Genomic DNA, 26856 nt, shown 5'->3' with positions numbered 1-26856 from the left:
TTAGCGGTAAAATTGGTGCAAACAGTATTACTGGCTTTCATATAAAGTGAATATACCACTTGATGCCTTTTTTATGCTTTTTACAAATATAATAATCGCTTCTACCGCAAATTCAGATTTAAGCACTTTTTGACCTCTTGACCTCTTAAAAATGACCTATATATGGGGTCATTACAAATCTATAATAGTTTAGAAACAAATTTGGGCTATATATTTGCACATCAGGGGGGTGGGGGTAAAGTATAGCATATATTATATACGTAAACTAACCATTGCTGTTTTTTTAATGTGTTTTTGCTGTTGCACCGGTGATTTCTCTTCTCATTAAAATTTGATGTGCACAGACACATAAAAAAACAGCAATGGTTAGTTTACGTATTTAATATATGCTATGCTTTACCCTAACCCCCTTGATATGCAAATATATAGCCCAAATTTGTTTCTAAACTATTACAGATTTGTTATACCCCATATTTAGGTCATTTTTAAGAGGTCAAAAAGTGCTTAAATCTGAATTTGCTGTAGAAGCGATTATTATATTTGTAAACAGCATTAAAAAGGCATCGCGTGGTATATTCACTTTATATGAAAGCCAGTAATACTGTTTGCACCAATTTTACCGTTTTAGTGAGACTTGAAGTGAAAATTGGCATAATTCAATTGGCCGGAATGTGAATTGGTTGACAAATTCCGGCTAATATTTCAAGACAACAGCAATAAATATCAAATTCAAATAAATGTAATGTGCTCAAATTTATCCCAATATTATGGCACAATTTTAACAAGGCTAAATATGTGATATAAAATAAATGACTTCTTTCTAAAGATCTTTTTAATGATTTCAAATTATTGTTTTCGGAAAAGTGAGCTAATGAGATTCTGTATGAAGCATAGGCTATCATTTGATACAGGATTTCCCCAACAATTTAGCTAAGTGGAGTTTGTAATCTATCAAATATGCTCCAGCGGTTATTTTTTGGGGGTCTGTTAGCCAACCATAGACTGCTGATGAATAGCCTGTGATAAATGTGAACAGATAGGCTATAGCCTATTGTGCTAAATACCTCTGTTGATTGACAGCTTGAGTAGTTGTTGCAGAGAAGTATTTTTTGGTTTGATTTTTTAGGTTTTGCAAAGTTACAGCAAATTCACCATTATGGAGTTATTAGGGGGGGGGGGTAAAGCATAGCACATATTAAATACAGGAATGGTTAGTTTACACATTTAATGTATCCTATGCTTTGCCCCCACCCCTGTGATGTGCAAATATATAGCCCAAATTTGTTTCTGAACTATTACAGATTCACAATTTCAAATATCCAATCAGCAAAAACAGAAATGATTGCAATTCTATATGTGTAAATACAGGATATTTGGGCTAGAATAACTCCATAACGGTGAGTTTGCAGTAGTTTTGCAAGAGAGAAAAGATGTTCCAAAAGTTAAAATGCATCTATTAACAATAGTTTCATGACCGTGAACAATTTTTCTGGTAATAGGAACATTGACCAAGATTTTTTGGGTAGGCCTAGTAGCCTAGCACATACCCTGGACTTGTTTGGTTTCATTTTCTGATTCAGGTGAAGTTTAAAATATCCAGCAAGGCCAAGTGTAAACACATAAGCCCAGTTAAAGGCCATGATAGACATTCTGTCTTTTCTGCAAAATTGGATAAGGGGTCCTATGCAACAGAGTGTGACATTTTTGAGAAGTGGATTGGTGGTGATTGTCTGAACCTGTCCCCTGATGAATATAAATTATTAAGTAAGATCATGCATCACTTACTTGTTCCTGGTAATGTCCAGCATGCAAAGTTGACCCTCCCCCCTTTGGTGAGCAGACTTAGATGGCAATGCCAGCTTTTGTTATGGATAGTTCCTCAAAACCTTCAGTGAAGATCTCAATATAGAGTTTGCCCCCACTAGTCAGTAGACCCAAACACTTTCTCATCTGAGAACTGACATTAAATATGACATTTCTGCTTAGGTTAGTGATATTGCTAATAGGGTGTCATATATTGAAAATTCACTAAAATCAGTATGCTTTGTTTCAACTGTTCTGGACCTAGTGGCTTTTACAGTGTCTTCTCAATTGGGTCAACTTCCTGTAGCCCAACTAACTGAAACTGATGTTTGTCAAATAGCATGTTCAGAGCACCATTGTTTTGCAAGATGTTTAAATATTATTCCATATAGAATCCCCACACAGAGTGATGATGCAGTTTTCCTTTATAATTCTGGGTTACACACTTATAGAGTTGACATAGGTTCCTCCCCCCCCCCAACCAAAGTAAACAGACTTTCAAATAGTCATCAACCCTCTGGTAGCCCCTCTCCTTTTCTCTGTGCCTTGAACAAAATTTAGCAAGCAAATAATTCTGAAATCATTTGAAACAAAAGGATCAATCAGTTTCTATGTTGATAGTCCAAAGGAAGATCAAGTAAAGCTCAGAGCTCTAGTTGAGGATTTGAAATGCAGAAAAGCTAATGGAGAGACAGATTTGACAATTCACAAGGGTGACATCAAAAACTTGCTAGTTGGAGCAATTCCCTGGACTGCTCTAATGTTTATTCCTCCTTTACCTCAGTTCATTCTTTAAATGTTTGTGGACTTGCATCACCAAATTTTGTCTCTCAACTGTCTAGTAGTGATCACAGTAATGTTCTTCTTTTTCAGCAGTTGGGGGCTTTTTGGTCAAGACTATTCAGCCCTTTTCCTTTTGACTTGTTCTGTGAGGTGGACAGAGCTACTGAGTTGGTTTGTCCTTATTTATCTTGAATCTGCTCAGATTTCTTGCAATAAATCTTTTGATACAAGGAATTGAATTATAAGAGAATATACATTGGGTTCTGTACTATGTGTGCAGATATGGTCAGCAAGACTATTGGCTGATAGTGCAATTTTAAATTTTGTGGTGCTTGAAGCATTCTAACATTTTAGATTGCAGAGTATACTTTGTAGACATCAGCATATTACATTCAAATAGGCAATGATCAATTGTTTCATTTTTAAGATTACAAGACCTGCAAAGGGGGGAAGAGAAAACTTTGCCACTTGGATTAAGGAACTGATATGAAAACACCTGAAAATTTAGCCCATTTGAGCCAGACCAAATTCTTATAAATGTTTCCCTGTGTGATGCTGACATTTCTCTTGTTTCTTCTGCAACAACTTGTTTTGACAAACTTTACCAGTCCTTAGGCTCCTGTATTCTCTCAGATTCCCACCTCACAAGGAACAAGGTTATATAGCTCCAATGTTGATAGCCTCCCTAATAAACTTTGTGAACTTTCTTTTATGTGATATCAGAAGAAGTGGATGTTGCAGGAATTACAGAAGTTCACAAAAAACTTGTCAGGAAACAAGACTGAAATCTCTTATATATAAGAGATGGACTAAAGGTTAGTCTCATTAATTTTATTTCTCTGACTACTGATGGAATTGAGTCTTTGTAGATAAAAATACACAATCAAACAATCTCAAGCATAGCGGGTGTTGTTTATAGAACCCTCAGTGCTCCTTGTGTTTTGGACTCTGATTCTAATCTGACTGCCAAGTTATCTCATGTGATGTCCAATTTTGCCAGCTATGATCTTGTCCTTTTGGGGGCTTTAGCCTTATTTAAATCCAATGGACTGATGATATATATATATATATATATATATATATATATATATATATATATATATATGTATGTATAAAAGCCTGGAAGCAAAACTGCTTCCAGGCTTCTTAACAATTACTTTGGAATTAACCCATTCTGTTGGTTTTGATACTTTTTAATAGCACCTAGTGTCTCAAAATGGCTAATCTCTGCTTTGGAATGATCCTGCATGGATATGGGGATCGTTTTGGGTGGCTACATACTTGGCTTACAATTCTCTTTCATATAAATGTGGCATTTACCTTCTAACTTCCCCAATTTCTTGGAAAATGTACTCATGCTTAGAAAGTATTTTGTTGACAGCTTTATCTGGCTTCTTGCTAACTTTATTCAAGAATTTGATGAGACACAGTGATTTGGCAGTGCTCATGATATAGAATTGTGGATCTCTTTAACTTGATTGTCTGGAGTTTCAGGTTGCAAGTTTCAAGCACTTTAAGCTTTTCACCACAATAGGAAGTGAGTATGTAAGAGGTGATGAGCATAGTTGGTTGTGGGCTCAGCATTTTGTAGACTTGCAATGGTAGCACATTGACTTCAGTACCAGTGTCTACCTTAAAGTTTATGCACATGTTTTGTTCAACTAATCTAATGGAAGCAGTTGTGCTGTTTTCAGCAGCTTTGTCTATTGAATCTGTAAAGAGTACCAAGGTTGTTTTGCTGTCTTCAATATCCATCTGGTAAACGTGGTTGAAGTTACAAACAGATTTGCTCCTACACACATGTACAAAGTGGTTTAATTTAGCTTTTCCATAGCACTTATGCCTGTCATTGTACAGACCACTGCAGAAGTAGCAATCTTTGCTCTGCATTTGGTTACTTTTCTACCTGTTTGATCATCTGTTTGGCTTCATCATGCATGGTTATGAGTTGTGCTTGGGTTTCCTGGAATTTTCTGCACATCAGGGTAGCTCTGTTCAAGTTTGGGCTCCCACCTTCAGCAAGAAGTTTTTCTCTGAGTTTATAATTTTGTAGCCCAAAAATAAGCTTATGCCTCACCATTTCATCCTGCTGATTATAGCTGCAATCATTTTGGTATCAGTAAAATACTGCTCAATAGTTTTAAACTCTTTTTGATTCTGCTTGTGTAACTTTTAGCATTTGAATATTGGATTTTAAGAAGGCTCAACATGTTGTTTGAAGGTTTTTTGGTATTCAGTAGGGCTGTTTTCACTTCCTTTTGGAATGACAAAGGTACTAAAGATGCCCTTGTCAATTTCTCCTGCCCATATGAGGAGGTAGGAACACTTTTCCGTGCTAGATTCCCCCTGCAAAGAGTTGCTGAATATTAACTCCACATGTTTAGGAAATCTTCTCCAGTCATCTTTTAAATTGGGTTGGTTCCAGTTAACAAGTGGGGAGGGTACAAATGGACCCATTGTTTTTGTGACAACCATGAACAATTCTTCTGATTCTTCTTTATTTAGGATGCCCTAACACTAATAAAGTAAATCAATGATTAAAAAAGCAAAGGAATATATAACACTATGCAATAAGCTAGCAGGTAGCAAGCAGATAATGATCAGGGGTTGATGTTTAAGTAAGTGGCAACATTGCATATAGTTTTTAAGCTGTGATTTAAGGTTAAAAAATCAGTTTAAAACTTACAATTCACTTATTGTAATTATGAAAAAAGGTACTTAGAAATACCATACAATAGATGTGTAACCATTGATTTGATTAACAACCATGCTGATATTTTACATATTTTCAGGACCACATTGATATTCCTCTATGCCCTCTTCTGTTCATTTCCATTTATATATATACTGTTGAGAAGAAAGCGTGTTAAGAAAATAATTCTTACTTGTGCTTCATAATATGCAGAAAAATTAATTGTTAATCATTCTTTAAAGCACTTTAGTTCACTCTACTCCTCCACTAATGTGCAAGTAAATAATTCAAATTATTTAATCCACTTGCATTTTGCCTTACATCTCTTTTTTGCTTCAACTTAATACTCATAAGTTGAAGCAACATTGACAAAATCAGAAAATAGAAAATGTATTGGGAGGCTGGGGGTAAAGTGAAGTGTTCTCAGGAATAGTTAACTACAATATTTCCACATATTCTGAAGTAAGAATTATTTTCTTAACATGTTTCTCTCTCAACAGGCCTATTTATGCACTGACACCACTTACTGTTTCTTTTTGCTATTGTTAGGTTACTTCAAACTTTATTACTCAAAAAACACACCCTATTATACTGATATCAGAAAAACATATGAAATTTTAGAATAACATTTATATATTCATTATTATGGAATTATATTGTTACAAGTCAGTGCCTTTGGAATATATTACTTTCGAATGATTGATTTATAAATGAATGGTATGGTTTTAACTACTTCTGAAGCCCATTTTTAGTAATGGTTACTTAAATGTTTGGCTACAAACATAAGTTACCTTTAAGGGCTTGAAATGGAATTTGCCAATGAAGTGATTATCATATTTGGAAAGAGTATGCTATACAAATAAAGTAGTGCAATAAAATTTCAGAAGATGACATGCTAAAATAAAAGGGAGCATTTTTAGGTTGCAAAAACACTTTTTTGCATGAGAAGCACTAGTTGCATCTACTTTGTTTCTTTTTCTCAGGAAGGTGGGTATTCATTAGAATGAGAAAAAGGGGCATTACTTTTGGAGTTGACCCCAAGCAGAATCTATGCTAGTTACATTACTGGGTATTTAGTACATTATATATACATCTGTGTATAATATGAATTTGAATTTATTTCTCTTGTTTATTTGTTTTATTTTTTATTTGTTATAGTTTTTTTATGAAGCCGATATTTCAAGGTGATTAGGTTCAATAAGATATATACTATACTTAATGTTCATACAAATAAGTATCATAATGAGTGTACCATCAATTTATAGTTGTACTTCACAATAACAAGTTTTTAACTTACTTTTATTCACTTAGGTAATTAATTTTAAAGCTCCTTATGCAGGGGTGGATCCTGGATTTTCTTTAGGGGGGCCCATAATAGGTTACTTCGATAAACTTACGAACAAAGAAATACCTGTAATTTAAAGGAAACTAGGGAGGTAGTAAAAATGGTAGCAAATTTAATGGAAAATCTGATGAGGGTTAAGGTTGTAATAAATCTTTTTAAATTAAAATGGTACAAAAATATTGATACAAAAATAGTGAGTTATTTTGTTATATCTAGATGCAGCAGTAAATAGGATCCTGACTCTTTGATGCTCCAACTACAACCTAAGGCTTACTTATGTAAGTAACCACAAACAAAAGAAAAAAACTAAAATACAAGTAAAAACTACAAAGGAAACTGTAATAACTTGAAAAAAATTTCTTTAAAACATCAAAAAAAAAATTGTAAAGAAAATACCTAAACCAATCAGCAAAATATTCCAAAGCACATAAATAGCCTACATTATTGTGTAGCAGCTTATAATTATTGGCAACTACCTATATTTTTTTTTATTTAAAAAAGGGGTTTTCCAATGCCTGAAGACGTCAAAAGAGCATTTTTCAATGAGAATAAAAAAAAGAACTTTTCAAAATATAGAGGGGGGGGGGGGCAAATCAGGCATCAAAAGTATTTCTATTGAGGGTAAAAAGAAAACTTTCACCTTTTTACCCTATTTGCCAAAATTCAGCAACAAAACTGGAATTTTTTTTTAATGAAACATAACCTTAGCCTAATGTCAGTTTCAAAAATGCTAAAAATAATCAAGGTTTTCTTCAACAGTGACAAAGATAAAGCAGCTTTGTTTCATGTAATCATGTCTATGGAACTTAATACTTTTGTGGTTGTTTCTGTGTTTGTTGGACCCACCAGTAATTAAGGAACACGTTGTCAGAGAATAATTTTTGTCTTAATATTGCTAAATTTGTTTTTAGCCTTCTAAGCGTATTCAGAAGATTTTTCTTCTTTTTTACAATCCTTTCTGTTTAAAAAATAACAATGATTGCCATTAAGATTTATCTGTAAGTACAGAGGTACCAATTATTAAATTATTATCCAGAGAGACAGACACATTTGTCATTATAAAACAGACTAAATTTCTGAAGTCTCAGATGGCCATAAACCAAAGCTCAAGAAAGGTATCCAAAAGAGAGAAAATATTGTTGGTTATATTCATGATAGGGCTAAGCCTCTGAAGTTTTGTCAAAATTTGAGACCATGGGTGCTATGACCAGGTTTCTGTAATTTACAATGACCCTTTCTGTCATTTTTATTAATCAATATTATGTATACCCATTATTTACTTCATCAGATTTTCAGTAGAAGCTACAAAAACGCCTTTACAACAGGAGTGATTTCTTCCATTCACCCGAGACTCTCCCACTGTAGCATTTTGGGAAAAGCACTCTAAAGTGCAAAAATTTAGGATAAGTGACTCGCATATACTACTAGAAACGACAAACCACTTGGAGCAGGTCTGATATCCCTGGATTGATCCTTGGATTCCCCTTAATATATTCTGTATGCACTCTTGACTAGGACCAGTGCAGGTTAGCTGTGAAGAGTATCTTCATCAGCTTTTTTTTTTAAAAGGAAAAGAGGTCTAATGTGCAACCAAGGATGGAAACAAAGACACAGTTTGTTGAGACAATTGCAGATTTTTCCGACCATTATGCTGAAGATAGAAGCTACTCTTATTCTGTTTTCAACTTGATTGGGGAGTGCAGATTATACCCAAAACACCAGGAAAGTTCCCAGACTTTTTCATCTGTGAGTAAGTTGTTTGTGATCAACCACCATGTAGGCTACTTCTGATTAAGAAGTGGCAATAGATAGCATATATAAAGTCAACTTTACACAACAGTCAGCAATAGGCAGCTTTATAGCTCATTTTTTTTCTTCTTTTTTTTTATTATTATTGTGTTTTTAAAGCATACGTTCTGAGAAAAAAGAATATCTCATCATCTTCTCATCAAGTGCTACATGTGGTTAATCACTTCAGTAAATGTTAGAGTAGGGAGATTTCCTATGAACAATATTTGCCAATGTAAATACTTTCCTGAAAATGATTCTTGACTTCAAGGAACATGCTCCCGACAGGCACTTCAAGGAACATTTTGCTTTAACAACTACTTTCAGAGGTACTATCTAGGTTACTCATTCTTTGTTTTGATGAATATTTTTGTCAATGGGAGAGGAGGATATGCCCCCCTACATTTTGAAAAATGCCTTGTGGAATTTTCATTGAGAAAGATGACAATGTTTGCCCCCTTCTAGATTGTGAAAAATAAATTTTGTGAATTGACATCATCGTTGATGAAAACGAAATTCTTAAAGGAAATTTTGCCAATTTTTCGTTTAACAGATTTAGTTGCTCTAATAACTTAACAATTATGGATTACCCACTTACATCAAAAAAATATATGGTGAGTAAGAACAAAAAAAACAGGAAAGGATATGAAATGCAAACGAGCATGTACACAAAAAAATAACGGATCAAACTTGGCTGAGGCAAAAAAAAAGCTACAATATTTTAAAGAGGGAAAATATAAGGTTCTTTGCCAATTCTTGGGAAACAACTAGATCAAGTTAGACAGCCTGTCCATCCTGGACCCCTCATTCTTTATACAAAAGTTTATTAGTTCTTTGAAAGTACTTCTTATTCCATATCAGTGGAAATTTGAAAAAGAAGAAAAGGGCATTTATCTTATAAATAATTAAGGGTCTACAGGCCCAGCTTACGAGTGTATGCCCTTTAGTATATACCTGAACTCAGGAATATAGGCTACTTCCACGAAGTTGGAGAAAACATCTTTAACGACCAATAATATCAGCATTGTTGTTGAAGTCATAAGTGTTCAATGTTTTGCTACTTTTTTCTAGGGGCACTTCATATGGAAGGGGTGGTCTATAAACCATCGAGGGGGCCCATTCGATTGGAAATTAGAAGTTCTAGTGGCTTTTTTTGGAATCAAGAGTGATTGGAGGGCAACTAGCCCCTCTGCCCATGCCATTTTTCCCCAAATGCTTATGATCAAAATTTTGAGACAGCCATTTTGTTCAAATTTTTACAAAGGTAAAATAACTGTGCCTAACTGTACATAGGCAAGGGTTGTAAGTTGTGCAAGTTGCCTATTATTGACACATAAGGTTTTTATGAAAGGTAAAATTTGGAGGAGGCTCATTCGATAGAAAATTGAAAGTTTTAATTCCCTTTTAAGAGTCAAGTGTGATCAGAGAGCAACTGCAACCCCCATCTCCTGCACGCCGTGTGTTTTTTCACCAAATGCATCCCATCAAATTTTTGAGATAGCCATTCTTTTCGAAATAATCTAAAGATAAAATAACTATGAACCCAGGATTGACAACTTCTCCCAGCCCCTGGTACAAGGGCTGTATGCAAGTTGCCCATTGTTAATCTATAAGGTTTTTTTTTATCAAGAAAATAGGGTATACTTGATCCTGGTTCTCTAAACAAGCTTAGGGTATCATGGTGAAACCTAAAGGAAAGATTGAGAAGGATGCAAAACACAATCAAAACACACTTTGTCCTTGCTGGTTGTAAAAAGGGAATATCAGCAAAATCTAAGGAGTGGCTGAGGATTTTTGGTTGAAATTTCAAGGTATGCTGAAGGAATGTTTATGAGAGATGGGAGGACAACCACCCCCCTCTCCTTGCCTTTTTTGTGTGCCTTGCCCCCCTCTCCTCAAAAAATACTATCATTTGATCTTCAAATACCGGGATAAAAAGATGGCCCGCATGGTAACAAAAATCAAAACTCCAAACGAATAAACGTTCAAATGGGAATAAATACATTTATTTAGACAATGAAAAAAGGTACAAAAGACTAGCTATTTCGATCACATATACAGCACTCGTCATCAGTAGAAATACTAAAGTTCAAATTGAAACTAACATATTTATACAAAATAAAATGATTGACTTTTGGGTCATCCACAAATTAATGAACTTTCGGATTATTCACTAGATTTTTTATATACCTAATTTAAGATGTTGCATCAGAAATACAAATAAATTCAAAGTAACCAAATAAAAATAAATAAAATGAGGAGCCTTCATCCCAGAATTTAAACTAAATTAATAGTTACTAATTAAACGATTCTTTAATCTAATTTTATTATTAACCAGGGATTTATTCAAATCTACAAAACTATGAAATTGGTTCCAGTTATGTATAATGCTATGCCGTGGTGAATAATATGACCTTTCAGATTTTATTAAAGTCTGACAAACTACAGAACTGCCACGGGTCAAATTAAGCATATAAAACCTCATTACCATCCTGAAAAATATATTATGCAAATAATCAGGCAAAAGACGTTGAACATGTTTTATTATATAAAGAACAGAATGGAGAGAAGGATATTTAAAATTTGATACACCTTGGCGATTCACAAGGGTCAGAATACAGGCTAGGGAGAAAAATTTTCAATATACGCTTATCTTTATTTTGGTGCCTCTGAAGGGGAAGAATATAACTAAAAGTATTCGAAAAATAACAGGACAGTAATTTATATATGAATGTACTAGTGAATGCTAAAGAGATTTCAGGGCTAAAAACGGCAGGATAAACTTCAGATGATTCATCATTCTAATATTTCTTGACAGCTTTATTCGAAGATAAATTATATGACTTTTAAATGATAAATTTAAAACAATTATTATTCCAAGATAATTGATATTATCAACTCTTTCAGTTTCTACTGGCAAGCCCTGAATATTAATTGCCATAATTTCCGGTGCTATTCTCCCAGTACGAGAGTAGACAATGCATTTTGTCTTCGCACAATTTAATAGACAATTTATTTCTTGAAAACCTTTAGATAAGCCCCTTTGGTGCTGATGCCAACCTGAGTATCTAAGATATAGAGTCGAGACTGCTGGTATTGCGTTGGCAAATGACATGTTAAGGCCAATATCTTTGATGCTGTTACTGATATTATTCACACAAATAAGAAATAACAGTGGACCCAAAATAGAGCCTTGTGGGTCTCCAACTGAGATATAGATATTAATGAGGAAGAAGTATTGTATACATCGACATACTGATTTCGCTTTTTAGGTATGCCATTACCATGTAATGTCTATAAAAATTGTAGTAGGAATATTACCTGCATATTTTTATGCATTACATTCAGGATTTATCAATAGGAAAAGGGGAAAGTTTTGATTCAAGGTGTATCTGAAAAGACCAAGGGTATTAAGTCGAAACTTTGGAGAATATTGATGGGTATCCTAAACTAAATCAAGAAACACTATGTACATCTTGTTTATAAAAAGTGCATCTGCAATATCTTAAGAACGGCCGATGGAATTAGGTTTAAACTTTCAGGACATGTTGAGGGGAATATTATAAACTGGCTGGAGGGCTGCCAGCCTCTCTCGAATATCTTCTTTAGCTGCCCTCTCCTCAAAAACATTCAGTCCAAATTTTGGAATAACAATCTTGTTCAAAATAGTATAAAGGTCAAGTACTTATGCCTATGGGAATAACATGACCCTCGATAGCTTTGAAGAGGAATGCCGAACACAATCAAAATACACTATGTAGGTGGTCAGAAAGGGCATATTAATGATATCTAAAGAAATCTGGATTATTTCAATATTATGTATTGAAATAATATATGTATATAAGTGGTGTTTTGATACGAAATTCAAATTCGGCAACCATTCTGTAAAAGTAATTTTTAAATTAAAGTCTAGTCCGTCTATAAGGGGTATTAAGTTGAAAGTTACAGGGTATGTTAATGCAGAGGCGCCATTTGGACCAAATCTTGGGGTGGGCATGGACTCCATCTTGGCCCCCCGACTCACTTCGTGTCGCGTAATCATCTAGGAAATGGGCATTTGACAGAACTCGAGAATTTTATTATGTATCTTACCTACTTTCGAAGTTTACAATGATTAACAGCAAATAGCGTAATTACCCCAAGGGTCGTCAAGTAATTACGCTCTTTGGTTAATAGGCTTGCAGTAATTTCAAATCAATTGGACAGAATGGATTATGTTGGACATAACGGATTATTATGGCCGGCAAAGGGCCCTTTGCAGTGGAAGCTTGGGCCCCCTGGTAAATCTGGACCTCCCCCCCAAATGGCGCCTCTGTGTTAAAAGGGAGGTTTAAAGTGATTGATGGACTACAAGCCCATTGGCCATTCTAGATCCCTCCTTTGATCAACACTGATCAAAATTTGAAAAAGTGAATAAGTTCAAAATAGACAAAGGTCTAGTAACTATGTCTCTGGCAATTTTTTAATTGCATCACTTGTCGTTAGGAAAAGGGGGAGAATTTTGATTCTGATTGTGTTCGAAAATGGTATACGAACACAATCAGAAAAAAGGGTAAAGTTAAGAGGCATCTTTAACTAAATCGAAAGATACCTTTAGTCTAGGAAAATTGTGAAAAAAGGGGACAACCTCAAACAAATGGCTATACAAATGATTCTTTTACTACTCGACCAACAAATATGTGCTGACTCCGAATCAGAAAAGTTTGCTGCTCTAGCTCTTTCAAAGATTTGAGTTTTTTGAGGTTTGAATTTGGGATTAAGGCAAAAAATATTGATTCAGTAAATACCAGCAAATGTGATTAGATATGAACGTGATGAATGAATGATGAACATGAAACTAAATGTTTAAAGTCAAAAGAATTGTTTGGGACTTCAAGCTTTGAGAGAGAGTGAGGTTGGGTAGAGGTTCTAGGTTTCGAAATTCGCGGACGACGACGATTTTCGAAAAAGTCAGACTTTTATGTACCTCAAATTTGCCTGGCGGATTACCTCACCCTCTCCAACATCAATCCAAGTTGATGTAATGCCCTGATGTATTAGGGATGTTAAATAAAACTCCTAAATTGGAGTTATCTTTTCAGGACGGCATTTTTTACATTAAAAAATTCACCCTCAACCTCAGCCTAAAAAAATCAAGTTTGTGAAAGAGCTAGAGCGGCAAACTTTTCGGATTTGAATCAGCGCATATTTCTTAATCGGATAGTGAAAGAATCATTTGTATAGAAAATTGTTTGAGGTCAAACCACATTTTTACTAGAGTATCTTTTCAAAAGGGTGTGTTTGCAATATCTTGAGAACGCTTGAATATGTTAATTGTAAACTCTTAGGGCAAGTTGGGGAGTGTTGGAAAATGGTGGGAGACTAACCAGCCCTCGTCCCTTGCCCTTTTTAGCTGCAATGTCCCCAAAGACATTTGATCGAAATTTTGGAATAGCCCTCCTGCTCAAAATAGTCGGAAAGTCAAATGACTATGCTTCCAGGGAGGAAAAAAACCACAGCCCTAGGGGAAAGTGTTGGATGGTACATAAGTCATTTGCTAATAAATGAGGGGGCAAGTGTATCCTGAGTCTCTAAAAAGGCTAAAGGTGGTAAGGTAAAACCATTCGAAAGTGTTGAGAAGGATGTCAAATAAAACCAAGATGCACTGTATAGAGGAGGGCTGTCAAAAGGGTACAATAGAAATATTTCATGAACAGCTAAGGGTATTAAATTAGAACTTCAGAATCTTGTCTAGAGGGAAGTTGAAAAAGGAATAGGGACGAACCAGCCCCCTTGCTCCTCTTGGCTTCTTAGATGCTCCCCTTTACGTTGATAGAAATATTAAAAAAGCATTTTATTCAAAATTGTGGCTAGTTCTAATAGCCTTGTCCCTGCGGATGCCATGCCCCCACAGCCCCCGGGGCAAGAATCAAAGTTATCCATTTTGTCTATTTTTAACATGGGGAGTGGAGTCTACTTATCTATTTTTAAATTGATAAGTCACTGTCATTGATTTGTCGTTGGGAGTGGGGGAAGGTCTGATCGTGGGTACATCCGAACAGACTAACAGACATTATCTGCATACAGGTTATCAAAAAGGCATATCTGCAATATCTTAGGAACGGGTGAGGGTATTAACTTGAAAATTTCAGGGCCACTACTACTACTGCGGCTGCAAATAAGACTGGTTTGACTGTGACAACCTGTGGCTGGTACTACATTTATTTGTGACTGCATTCATAGAATTTTAGGGGGTGTTGAACAAAATCAAAACAAACTATGTACATGCTGATTGTCAAAATAATGTATCAGCAATCTATCCGGAACGGCTGAGGGCATTAAGTTGAAACTTTCATGGCTAAAATTTTCAGGGCATGCTAAACAGTGCTCGAACGTTCAGGGATTGCTCAGGGGGATTTTAAACTAAATCAGAAGACACTATGTATATCCAGCTTATCAGCAGAGTATATCTGCAATATCTTAGGAGTGACTAAGGGTCAGAATACTCAGTCAAAAGATACTAGGCGTATCTTGGTTGTCAAAAGGGCGTATTTGAAATATCTCAGGAATGATTAAAGACATTTAGTTGAAAATTTTATGGGAATGTTGAGGGGGTTTTGAAATAAATCAAAAGTCACTGACTAGAATTAGTAGTTTTAGACATTTTAATATTTCACGCCTGAGACATGAAAATACTGGAGAAATATTCATTATATTAACCTTAACTTTGGCAGTAAAAAACGAACAGAAATTAATTCTTAAAAGAATTTCCAAAAGAAAAGTTTTTCAAAGAAAAGTAAAGAACGATATTACACCTAAGACAAGCAGAAATAAATTCTTGTAATAATTCAAACTAAAAACGACCAAAAATTATTATTAAAGAATAAACGAAACCCAAAACGAACAGAAATTAAAATAAGTGATCGTAGAAAACATAGAGATAGCGGGTACTAATATAGATAAATAAATAAATCTTAGAACGAGTAAAAATTAAATTGAATGTTTAAGTCAAACTTAAAACGAACAAAGTTACTGCAAACAGGATTACTACTGATGACGGTCACTGCATATGTGGTTGAAATATCTAGTATTTTTGTGAAATTTATCACTGTAAAAGTCTATTTTATTCCTATTTGAACTTTTATTTATCGGAACAGGAGTTTGGCTACTGCCCTTTTCCTCGTTCCCCAACCGTAAAAGTCTAAAAATTGTTACGTCATTTCCACTGTACTGGAATGAAATATATTGTAAAAATTTTCTTTTATATTTACTACATTAAAAAATAAAAAAAAAGAAATTTCAGCGAGATACAATTTTGAATTGCTAAGTTTCCTAGAATTAATAAAATTATATATCAAATACTCATTTTCTTTTTCATCAGTTCTGTCCAGTCATCTTGTTTATTATTGTGATTTTGTATTTATTTTTCGTCGATGAACTGAAAAACAAAAGTATAGTACTCAAGATACAAATGACGCAGAAGCTTTAGGCTTCTACGGTTAGGGAAGGGGCAAAAGGGCGTTAGCCAAACTCTTGCTTGCAGTATTTTTTTTTATTTTTTTTTTCATTTTACGTTTGGCTTGAACATTCAGTTTAATTTTTACTCTGGTCTTATTTCTGCTGGTCTTAAGTTTAATATGGCTCAAAGATAAAAAGAGGTAAAACTCAATAAAAAAATACGTAAGAAAAATTAAAAGGGACATCGAAAAAGGAGGAGAAAAAACAGGCTAAAAAATGCAAAACCTGGGCAGTGCCGGTCTAATTTGATGTTTTTTTGTTTTTTTTTTTCCTACTACAGCTAAAGAGTAAATCACAATAACTATTTCCTGCTCACGAATAATCTGCAGGCGAGGCTCTTCTGTGTTTTCATTGAAGTAACTCTAACTAACCTCTGTGATGCTCAATCACAGAAGTATCAGCTGTATATATAGATAATGATCTTTACTTCTTAGTTTTAGATTTAATTTTTGTTTTTTTAGATTATTTTAGATTGTATCTTTCTTCTTAGCGTTGAAGACGCTTTGTTCTATTCAGGTGAAATATCCGCGTCGTTTTAATTTGTCTTTTCCTACTACTGGCAGCAGCCCGGATTATTTTATATTAATAAAGTTGAAGTTGAAGTTTCTTTATCCTTAGATTCTTTTTTTTCTCTTTGTATTGTCATGGCTCGCCAGTTCGGCTTTGGATCTTTCATGAATAATCTTTTGTACATCGCTTGCATAAGTAGCACTCAAGTGCTTTACTATTTAGGATTGCCTTTTTTCAGTCAAGCTATGGGTAAAGGTTTTTGTATATATGTTACCGTGTATGTCTGAAATTGGTGAATGTCAAAATTCACCAGTGAGTATCCGAAATATGTTTTTTTTTTCCTCCTTGGATTTAGTCAGCGTTTCCAGTAAACTTTTTCATTTTTATACATTATTTGATGTTGACAGACTAGATTAGGTTGGGTTAGATTATCAGCCCATTTCTGAGATTTATAAAATAACCCAAACTAACTTTACCATCAAAGCTTGCATAAGACTGGAAAAGCTGATTCCCAAAGCTAATTGAATCCAAGCAGAAAAAAGGAACTTTAAACTTCCGACAGTGAATGTCGACATTAACCAGATTTCGGACATCCACAGTACCATATATATCAAATTTCACTGAACTTGATGCAAAATAATATTTCCCTAAAAAAAAGTATAAGAAAAGAAAAATTAGACACGAAGAGCCGCTTCAGTGACAATTGACAAGTATTGTCGTAAAACATTGGTTTTGAATGCTTGGGGTAGATATGCTAGATAATTCCAAAACAATTGACTAGTATAGTTTTAGGTACTTGCTTGAATAACCATAGATCAAACAATAAGTGTGGCTATATGTCTCGAATAAGTGCGGCTGTCGTAAAAAGTATGGCTTGATCCTAACCGCCCAGCTGTAATAAAAGGAAAGCTAATATGGATAGACTACTTTGTAGATGAAGATTGAAAAGTTGAGAAAATCCTTCTGTTTAGTCAGAAGAAAAACAGGACATCCTCAAATGAGACATGGAGAGGTTTTAAAAAATATTTAAAGGACGTAAAAATTTATTGAATGAGACTGAAGAGCAAAACAAATAATCCATGCAAGATATTATGGTATATAGGAGTGCTGTTATTGGTGCCAAAAGTAAAGATCACCATCTAGTATTGTCTAGGGTGAATTTAAAGCTGAAATTTTGCAGGGGTAACTGCTTTCCGGGAAGCTATGACGTTTGTAGACTCCAGGATGAGAATCTGAGAGAAACTTTCTAGAAACAGTTGAATACTAAAGTGGAGAGTTTAAAATTTGGCAACGTAGAAGATGGATGGAATAATTTTTGGAAAATAATTTGTGAAGTTTCTGATGGTCTCAGAGGGAAGAAAGTTAGGAATGCAGCTAGGAATATTAGGGGAAAAGCTTTATGTTTAATAGAGAGGTGAAGGGGGGCTTGTACAATTATTATTTGAGTGATAGGTCATATGAAAACAAGAAGAATGTAAAGAAAGTGGAGAAGGAATCGGAATACAAACTAAGGAGGTGTGAAGTTGTGGTCATGGATAAAATTGCCGAGGATCTGGAAGATGCATCTAGACAGCATAATAGTAAAATACTGTACTGGCATGTTAATAAATTGAGAGGGAGTAGTCAATCTGGACTTTTTCAGTTAAAGATAGGAACCCAGTTAAAGAGAGATTGGTAGAACATTTCGAGAATTTACTAAACCGGGATAGGGTTACAAGAAAAGATATAGAGAGAACGTTGTGACACCTTGGATGTGAAGGAAGATTTATTAAAGGGGGAGTACCTAGCGATTTCAGGAAAACCCCAATTAAACCTTTGCATAATAAAGTTGATAAGAGTGATTGTGATAATAGGGGCATTAGCTTGGCTTTTGTAGGTAACAAAATAATTAGTATGTTGATACTTTTTAAACTTAAAGATACTGTAGACAAAGTTCTGAGAGAAGAATAGTGCTGTTTCAGGAAGGACAGAGGATCTATCGACAAAATTTTCACTCATAGGTTAATAATTGAGAAGTGCTTGTGTGCTCTTTAATCCTTTAACACCTTTAGTCCTCTGTTTTATAGATTATGAGCAAGCTTTTGATACAGCTGATAGAAAAGTTTTAGCGAAGGTCTTATCCTTGTATGAAATATCAGACCAATATATTATAGTGATTAGTGCTATGCACGAGAATAACACTGCTGCGGTTAAGCTAGGAAATAAGGTTAGTAACTGGTTTTGTATTAAATCACAAGTTAAGCAGGGCTGTGTTATTACCCTATTTATATTGATCATTTCGATGGACCTTGTCTTAAGGAGCACAGTAATGGCAATGGGAGAACCCGGAATCAAATTTGGAAATAAAACTTTCTTGGTCTTAGATTCTGCTGATAATTTAAGCATGCTAGATGAAAATGAGAGCAAAATGAATGAATTTTTGGAGGTTTTGCGAGTCAGGGTGCTGGAATAGGTTTGAAAATAAATGTTAAGAAGTCTAAGTCACTAAGGATAGGAATAAGTGAAGATGAAAAGGTAAACGCTGGGTAACGAAAAGATCGATCGAGTGGACAACTTCACCTACCTTGGTAGTATTATTAGTGAAGACGCTGGGTTCAGTGAAGATGTGAAAAAGTAGAATAGCCGAGTAGAAGAGTCAGGGTGTTCTTTCACATAGATAAAGTTTGGAAGAATAGAAACATAACTCTGCGAACCAAGATTAGAATATTGGAAGCTAGAGTGATAACAGTAGTCAAATATGGTTCTGAAGCATGGGCGCTCCGAAAAACGGAGGAATATTTGCCAGTTATTTTCCAGATAAATTGCCTACGAATGGTTTTGGGTACCCAACTGACTGACTGTATTTCAAAGAGTAGACAATAGGAAAAGTTTTGTTCAATATCGCTTTCTAGTGCTATAATGAGGGAAAGGTTAAGATGGCTAGAGCACGTTCTGTGGTTGAAGGATGACAGATTCCCAAAGAGTGTCCTTTTCCATCTACTGTCTAGGACTAAATGGAAAGCAGGTCGACTTTATTTTGGGTGGGAAAGCTTTAAGGGAAATAGGAACTTCCTGAGAGGGTGTAAAGAGGGTGGTTTTGAATAGATTTGGATGGAGAAGGAGCGTTTGTAGCCGTGTTGGTCTTCGGCTACTTGTTCCTACGGTGAGTTGTTAGCAGTAGCAGTAGAACTTACTCATCATCAAAAACACTTTTTAAATCTATTTTTAAATTAACCAATGTGCTAAACCTCCCCTCTCCATTGCTACTTTGACTGGTGTTCCAAATTTCCAAATGCTGTTCCAAAAAATTTCTTCAAAGAGACTAAAGAGCAAAGTTCAGCGCTGCCATTAAAGGAAGCTAATACAGATAGATTACGTTGCAGATAAAGAATGGAAGGTTGCTTAAATCCTTATCTTTAGTCAAAAGATCCTTAAATGAGGCGAGAAGAGGTTTTGGTCAAATATTTAAAGGATTCAAGAACTTCTTGAAAGAGGCTAAAAGGTAAAAGTTCATACCAGAGCGGGTGAAGTAGTGGTGGGCTGCTGTGTTGGCCTCTGTTGGCTTGGTACTAAGATGGGTTGTCAGTAGAGCTAGTAATAATATATGGAGAAGTTAATTTTTTTAAATTCCTTTTTTTTGTACGTCGTTTTGGAAATTAGCTAAGCATACTTTGCATATTTTAGCGTATTTTTGCATTCTTTTGCATAGTTGTATATTTTTGCTTTGTGAGTGTTTTCAGTATGTTTTAATCTTTTGTTTTATTTTCAGCGCCACCACAAATTCACCGCCTGTAAGCATAATTTTCAGAAGAGAAGATGCTTGTCAACAGATTTTATTGGTATGTTTTCTATCGTAAAAAAAAATAATAATCAAAAAATAATAATAATCGTGTTACTGCATGCTCTTAAACCATTAATAGTGATGGTTAATAAAGAGTAAAGCTGTCAATAATACCCCTAGTTTTGAAAAATTAACGTTTCAAAACAACAGAAAAAATAAATTGTTGTTTAGCTTTTTCCGAGCTTAAACAATGTTTAACCCTAAAGCTACTCCAAAAAGCCAATACAAAAAAAGAGTATTTGCACAAAAATAAAAAACAATTTTATAGGGTAAACACAACAACAAAAGAGAGAATAATGAGGACTTTTTTCCCAAGACAGTGAACCAACAAAACCTATTTGAATATTTCGGCCTTATATCTAAGGGCCGTCTTCAGCAAAGAAAAAATAAAAACAATAAAACACTTACAATAAAAGTTCTCAGTTAAAAATCAATTTTTTTTTTAAATAGCCTTGGCATCATTACTTCTTAACGAAAAGTTCAGCCTAAAAACAGGTAGCGATCTTGTTGAAAATGGCACCATCCGATTCAACGACTCTAAGATGCCGAGAACCCAGCATTTCATATTTATAACTGTTCTTCTTTTTTTTACCAGGGATAATTGTATTGAACCCCTTACTGTAGAAAAGGGGGACAGAGTTAGTTCAAACAGAATTTTGAGCTTTAGGGCACTAAGTAACAAAAGAGATCTTAAAATAATAAATTACCTTTATCGGTCTTTCAACGACGATAGTTTTCGCCCAAACTAAACCAAAATGAATTTGAATTTAATTTTGTATTTTGCCAATTTCGTCATTTATGCACAGGAATGTATAGTGGCTCGCCTACTGTAAGATAGGGCGGGGGTCTTCTGTAGGTTTCTTGGAGAAAGGTGTAAGGGCTTACCTCTAAATTCCATTTTAAGACGCAAATTTTCATCAAAGGGGGTGAAAGTTTTCACCTAACCTTTCTTCATTTAGAAGAATACATTTGAGTCACCCTTGTTAATAGCCCCCAAAAAATATGTTAGTTCTATTTAAGGTAAGAAATAGGGATGTTAAAACATTAAGGGAACATAAATTATTTTAAGTGCGAGGGGTGGTGCCAACCCTCGTCGTCCCTCAACCCTCATGCTTATCCCAAAATCCGGTTAGTAAGGGACTCATTTGTCTAAGCGTAGCTTATATTTTAATGTAAAGAATGTGGGTTCGGGTAGTGTGGTAACCTCTTTAAGCGTATAGAATAATTTTTTAGAATAATTTGATAGAATAAAAGAATTATTTGATAAAATAGAATAATTGACAAATCATTTTTTAGACGACATCAAAGACGTATTAGACGTTGAATAAAAACTTAAATTCCCTTGAAAATAAGCGGGATTGCACCCCCTTAATCCCCCTTTTTTCTCACTCTTTACGTTGATGTTGTGCTTTCCCAACTTACTAATTTACCATGTAAAATAAATAAAAGTGATGGATTTCAGGATTGGAAAGTAATACTCTTTACTCTATATTTTATGGCAAATTGTGAGAAAACATTAATTTTTGTTAAAAAAAAAGACCAATTGTTCATTTTTTAGACGTAAATTTATCTTTGATCTGTATAAATCAATTATAAAAGTTGCGTAGCTAGTAATGGTGGTGAGGAAAATAGTTGTAAGATTGGAAGAACAAACATAGTTCCAGTTCTAGTTCCAAAAATTGTAGGGAGGTATATGGACTAACAACAAGTCCTTTCATCTTTTTGACTTCTTCTTCAGAAAAACTAGCCACTCGAAGCGCTATTCTCCTCCAGTCTGCAAACAATGAATATATGCAATTATGAACAATAATACCTATTTAACATATCTATTTAAACTTCAACTTTTGAATCATAACTGCCAAACCTGGTATATACCCGCCGGAATTATAAGTCCAAATGCTCTACCAGTTTTTTATCAGCTAAATTTACTCCTAGGAACGCCGAAAGGGGATCCAGCTAATCTCGTTTGGCAACATTGTTGGGAGAATAAAACAAAATAAATTTATTAAAAACTTTTTCATTGAGAAGAATATTAAAAGAGTTTAATGTACAAGGTGATTGTAAACTAGAATGTCGTGAATTGTTCTAATATTTTGGCCAATGTTCTTCCCTTTTGTGTTTTCTCACTTCAATAAACATGAGGGATTTATTTAAAACTAATACCTAAGATCTCTGATATCTTTTGTGTTTCTTTGATTTAATAAAAACAGTTTTATATTTAGCACTTTATCTAGATGTTAAATTCAAGACATCTGTTTATAAAGCGGAAATAGCTATAAATTAAACTTGTAATTTGTATATTTCTATAATTAAACTATATTAATGATTATTAATTAAATTATTATTTAATTAATATTAATTTTTACAGTAATATTAATATTGATTTAATATTAAAACTGTATTAATAATTAAACTATAATTTCTGAGGTTATAGCCTGCACATTGACCTGAGTATATGACGAACTATGCATACCACATTGTAAACGCCATGTATATACCCCCTCCCTCCCTCCCTGTATAGTTGTATTGAGAATTGAAACCCAAAATGATTTCTATTATTATATAATAGATTAAAATATAGGCCTAATAATTAATTGCTTAATATATTATATATAGATTAATATAACTATCAATATAATAACATATTGTTACTGGTTATAAAACAAGTTGTAAATTGCTGCTAACGTAATATATAACATAATACATAATATATTATATATAGATAAATATAACTTTTAATATAATAATTTATGGTTACTGCTTATAAAACAAGTTGCAGATATCTGCTAACAGTATTGTTTTTTTTCGTCTTTAAGGACCGTAATGCCAGTTCTAACGGATTGATGTTTTTCCGTAAATAATTTCATTTCAGAAACATTTTCTCTATAAGGAGACTCTGGGCGAAAAAACAGCCGCCAAATGCATCGCTCTAAACAATTATTAAATAAAAAAAAACAAGTTTTTTTAACTGAAAGTAAGGAGCGACATTAAAACTTAAAACAAACAGAAATTGCTTCGTATATGAAAGGGGCTGCTTCCTCATCAGCGCCCCGCTCTTTACACTAAAGTTATACTCTTTCTCTCAACTCTTCTTTTTAAAACTTTAGCGTAAAGAGTGGGGCGTTAATGAGGAAGCAGCCATTCTCATATACGAAGTAATTTCTGTTCGTTTTAAGTTTTAATGTTGCTCCTTACTTTCAGTTAAAAAAAAACTTGTTTTTTTTTATTTAATTTTTGAACGTTTTTGAATCAATGCATGTTTTGATTTTGGCTCTCCGCAGAGGAATAATTAAAATGAAATTTGCATATTTTTTTATATTTTTTTTTGGCTAAATGGCTTTCTCATAGTTTTGATCGAATGATTTTGAGAAAAAAAGGAGCAGGGGAGGAAGCCTAGTTGCCTTCCGATTTTTTGGTTACTTAAAAAGGCAACTAGAACTTCTAATTTTTTACGACTGTTTTTATTAGCAAAAGATATACGTAACTTATAAATTAACTTACGTGACGAACTTTTGTATTCTCATGTTTTTATTACATATGTGAGGGGTTCACCCCCACGTCAGTACCTCTGAATCACAAAAGCCGTAGAATAAATAGTTGAAATTACTAAAAATACTTTAGCGCAAAGAGCGAGGTATTAGGAGGAGGTGAGCCCCTCATATGCGTAATAATTTCTGTTCGTTTTACGTTTTAATGCTGCTCCTTACTTCCAGTTAAAAAAAACTTTTCATATTAATTATTTCATTGTGTTTTTTTAAATAATGCTAGAAAATCCTGTGCTCCCTTCATGGAAATTTTCTTCCCCCATTACAAATTCCTCCATGGAAAGTTTCCCCAACATGTCCCCCTCTTCTAAATCCCTCCCCCCAACCGAAAAATCACCCTGAAAACGTCTGTACACTTCCCAATAACCATTACTATATGTAAGCACTGGTCAAAGTTTGTAACATGTAGCCCCTCCCACGGGGACTGTGGGAGAGTAAGTCGTCCCCAAAGACATAGTTATAAGGTTTTTCGACTACGCTGAATAAAATGGTTATCTCAGAATTTGTATTCGTTGACTTTGAAAAAATAATTAGCGTGGGAGGGGGCCTAGGTGCCCTCCAGTTTTTTGGCCACTTAAAAAGGGCACTAGAACTTTTCATTTCCGTTAGAATGAGCCCTCTTGCAAGATTCTAGGACAAGAGGGTCGATACGATCACCCCTGGGGGAAAAAACAAAAAAAACTAACAAAGAAACAAATAAACACGCATCCGTGATCTGCCTTCTGGCAAAAATACAAAATTCCACATTTTTGCAGATAACAGCTTGAAAATTCTACAACAGGTTTCTCTGATACGCTGAATCTGATGGTGTGATTTTCGTTAAGATTCTATTACTTTTAGGTGTTTCCCCCTATTTTCTAAAATAAGGCAAATTTTCTCAGGCTCGCAACTTTCGATGGGTAAGACTAAACTTGATGAAACTTATATATTTAAGATCAGCATTAAAATGCAATTCTTTTGATGTAGCTATTGGTATAAAAATTTCATTTTTTAGAGTTTTGGTTACTATTGAGCCGGGTCGCTCCTTACTACAGTTCGTTACCACGAACTGTTTGAAACAGCAGCTCCCATAGTTATGTTAGTAGACATTGAAAAGAGATATTTCGCTAGACTGTCAACGTGCTGCTAAAGTAAAGTTTCGAAAAAGACTGTTTGTGCGATTTGGAATTCGGCTCTTGTGTCTTAGTTGAACATTTATCACTACTTTATCAAATGAATTTTGTTACTGGTTTGAGTCTGCTCAAACCAATATACTATATACTGCGGCACAATATACTGCCCGAACTTTGACTTTTACAGGAAAATGAAACATTTTCTCTACAAGGAGAATTTGGGCGAAAAAACAGCTGCCAAATGCATCGCTCTAAACAATTAAACAACAGCTCCCATAGTTATGCTAGTAGACATTGAAAAGAGAAATTTCGCTAGACTGTCAACGTGCTGCCAAAGTTGGATATCAGACTGTCAGTTGGATATCAGCTGAATTCGCTTCTATAGGCGCTGAAAAGGAATCCAGCAAATCATCTGCGGTAACATAATTGCAAGTCGAATTGTTCAAATTTTACAAGATTTGTGTTTATCTTTAGCAAGGACGTATCGAGGATTTTTCTTCGGGGGGGGGGGGGGGTACGAAAAAACTTTACAAAACACGCCAAAAATTTGTTTATATATATTCTTGTTACTTTTTTAGGAATCGGACGAAATTTCTAGGGGGAAGGGGTTTCATATCCGGTAACACCCCCCTGGACACGGCCTTGATTTTGAGCTTCAACTTTTGAACTATAATCATTTGTAAGCCAAATGGACCACAATAGTATGTAGCATTATCCTTATGACGGTCAGCCGTTGGAGTAAGAATTAACGCTTAAATAAATACTAAAAAGTATCATGAACATCAAGATAAATACATTTCTTGCCCTATGGACCCATCTCAAGTCTATTCATACCTAAAAACAGTGATTTTCTGGAATTTTTCTTTTAATTGTTTAAAAATTATAGAATTCTTAGGTTAGTTCAAGATTTTGTCCGTGTTGCCACGTTGACCTGTGACATAAAAAAAAATATATACTATTTCGCTCAATTTGAAAACACTTATAGATTGTAGAAATTTAAATTAATAGTCTGTTGATTCCCGATGACAACCACAATTTCAAAGGAAGGCTAAGCCTTCTTAAGCTGTTTGGTGTCACATGTTGTTAGCTTGTTTTGCGTTTTTTCACCCATGTTTCTTTTTTTTTTAAATTCGACGCCGGCTTGAAGCGATTCATAGAAGTCCCAATTTTTACTTCATTTTCTAAGCGTATATGGTTGTGTTAATATTCACGTAGCCAATTTAAAAGAGAAGATATTGTTTTCACTGTCATTGGTACTTTAAATTCGAATCTTTTTTTTTTTTTTTTCAGATGTTAAATTCGAGATGCCTGTTTATCCAATCGAAATAGCTGTATATGAAACTTATAGTCCAGGATATATTACTGGGATTTCGTGCAAACATTCAGACTGCACTTGGACGCGAGTATACCAAGAACTATACTTACCAAGTGTTGTGATTGAATCCATTGCAAGAAAGCTAGTGGTGGCTGTAAAGAATTGTAAAAAATCTACCATGTAAGACTCTTGATTCTTTTTTTTTTTTTAGAGAGAGAGAGAAAGTTGGGTTTATTAATATAAATAAACAAAACTAAACAAGCAAATGGCCCGAAGGAAAGCAAATTATTTAGATTTGTTTAAACATTTTTTCTTTTCAACACTTGGCATTTTCAACTCAAACCGGGTGGCCGGCTGTTTTGCTATGTTGAAGATTTAAGCCTATGAACACTATAAATTAGATCTGAGACAACACTGGTAATACAATAATGACACTAAGCAAAAAAAAACCGAGACATTGTTTTTGACTAGGCAACCTACCTTTGTGTCCATAGTAAACGGTTTACTCCCATCTTTTAGGGAGGCAGTTGAAATTAAGAAAAAATACAACGATAAAGACCTCACTTTAAGCAAATAAAATGGGAATATTATTGCAAACCCTATTTATGTTGATCTATTTAAAGAAAGATTCGGCTTCAATCCCTTC

At 34.3% G+C, this 26856-nt stretch overlaps 1 protein-coding gene across 1 annotated transcript in view; it reads left to right on the top strand.

Moving 5' to 3' along the window:
- Window positions 1-841: 841 nt before the first annotated feature.
- Window positions 842-26856, top strand: part of LOC136038839 (F-box/LRR-repeat protein 4-like) — a 65916-nt gene continuing 39901 nt past the window's right edge. Inside the window, exons 1-4 of the mRNA XM_065722252.1 lie at window positions 842-863; window positions 8193-8369; window positions 20167-20236; window positions 26186-26390. Coding sequence (XP_065578324.1) covers window positions 8220-8369; window positions 20167-20236; window positions 26186-26390 — 425 coding nt within the window. The 5' untranslated portion in view covers window positions 842-863; window positions 8193-8219. The remainder of the gene's footprint in view (window positions 864-8192; window positions 8370-20166; window positions 20237-26185; window positions 26391-26856) is intronic.

The sequence above is a fragment of the Artemia franciscana genome, chromosome 18, assembly GCF_032884065.1.
Source record: "Artemia franciscana chromosome 18, ASM3288406v1, whole genome shotgun sequence".
Classification (NCBI taxonomy): domain Eukaryota; kingdom Metazoa; phylum Arthropoda; class Branchiopoda; order Anostraca; family Artemiidae; genus Artemia; species Artemia franciscana.
Note: the sequence above shows the minus strand (reverse complement) of the source record. Positions and strands in the feature narration are given on the sequence as shown.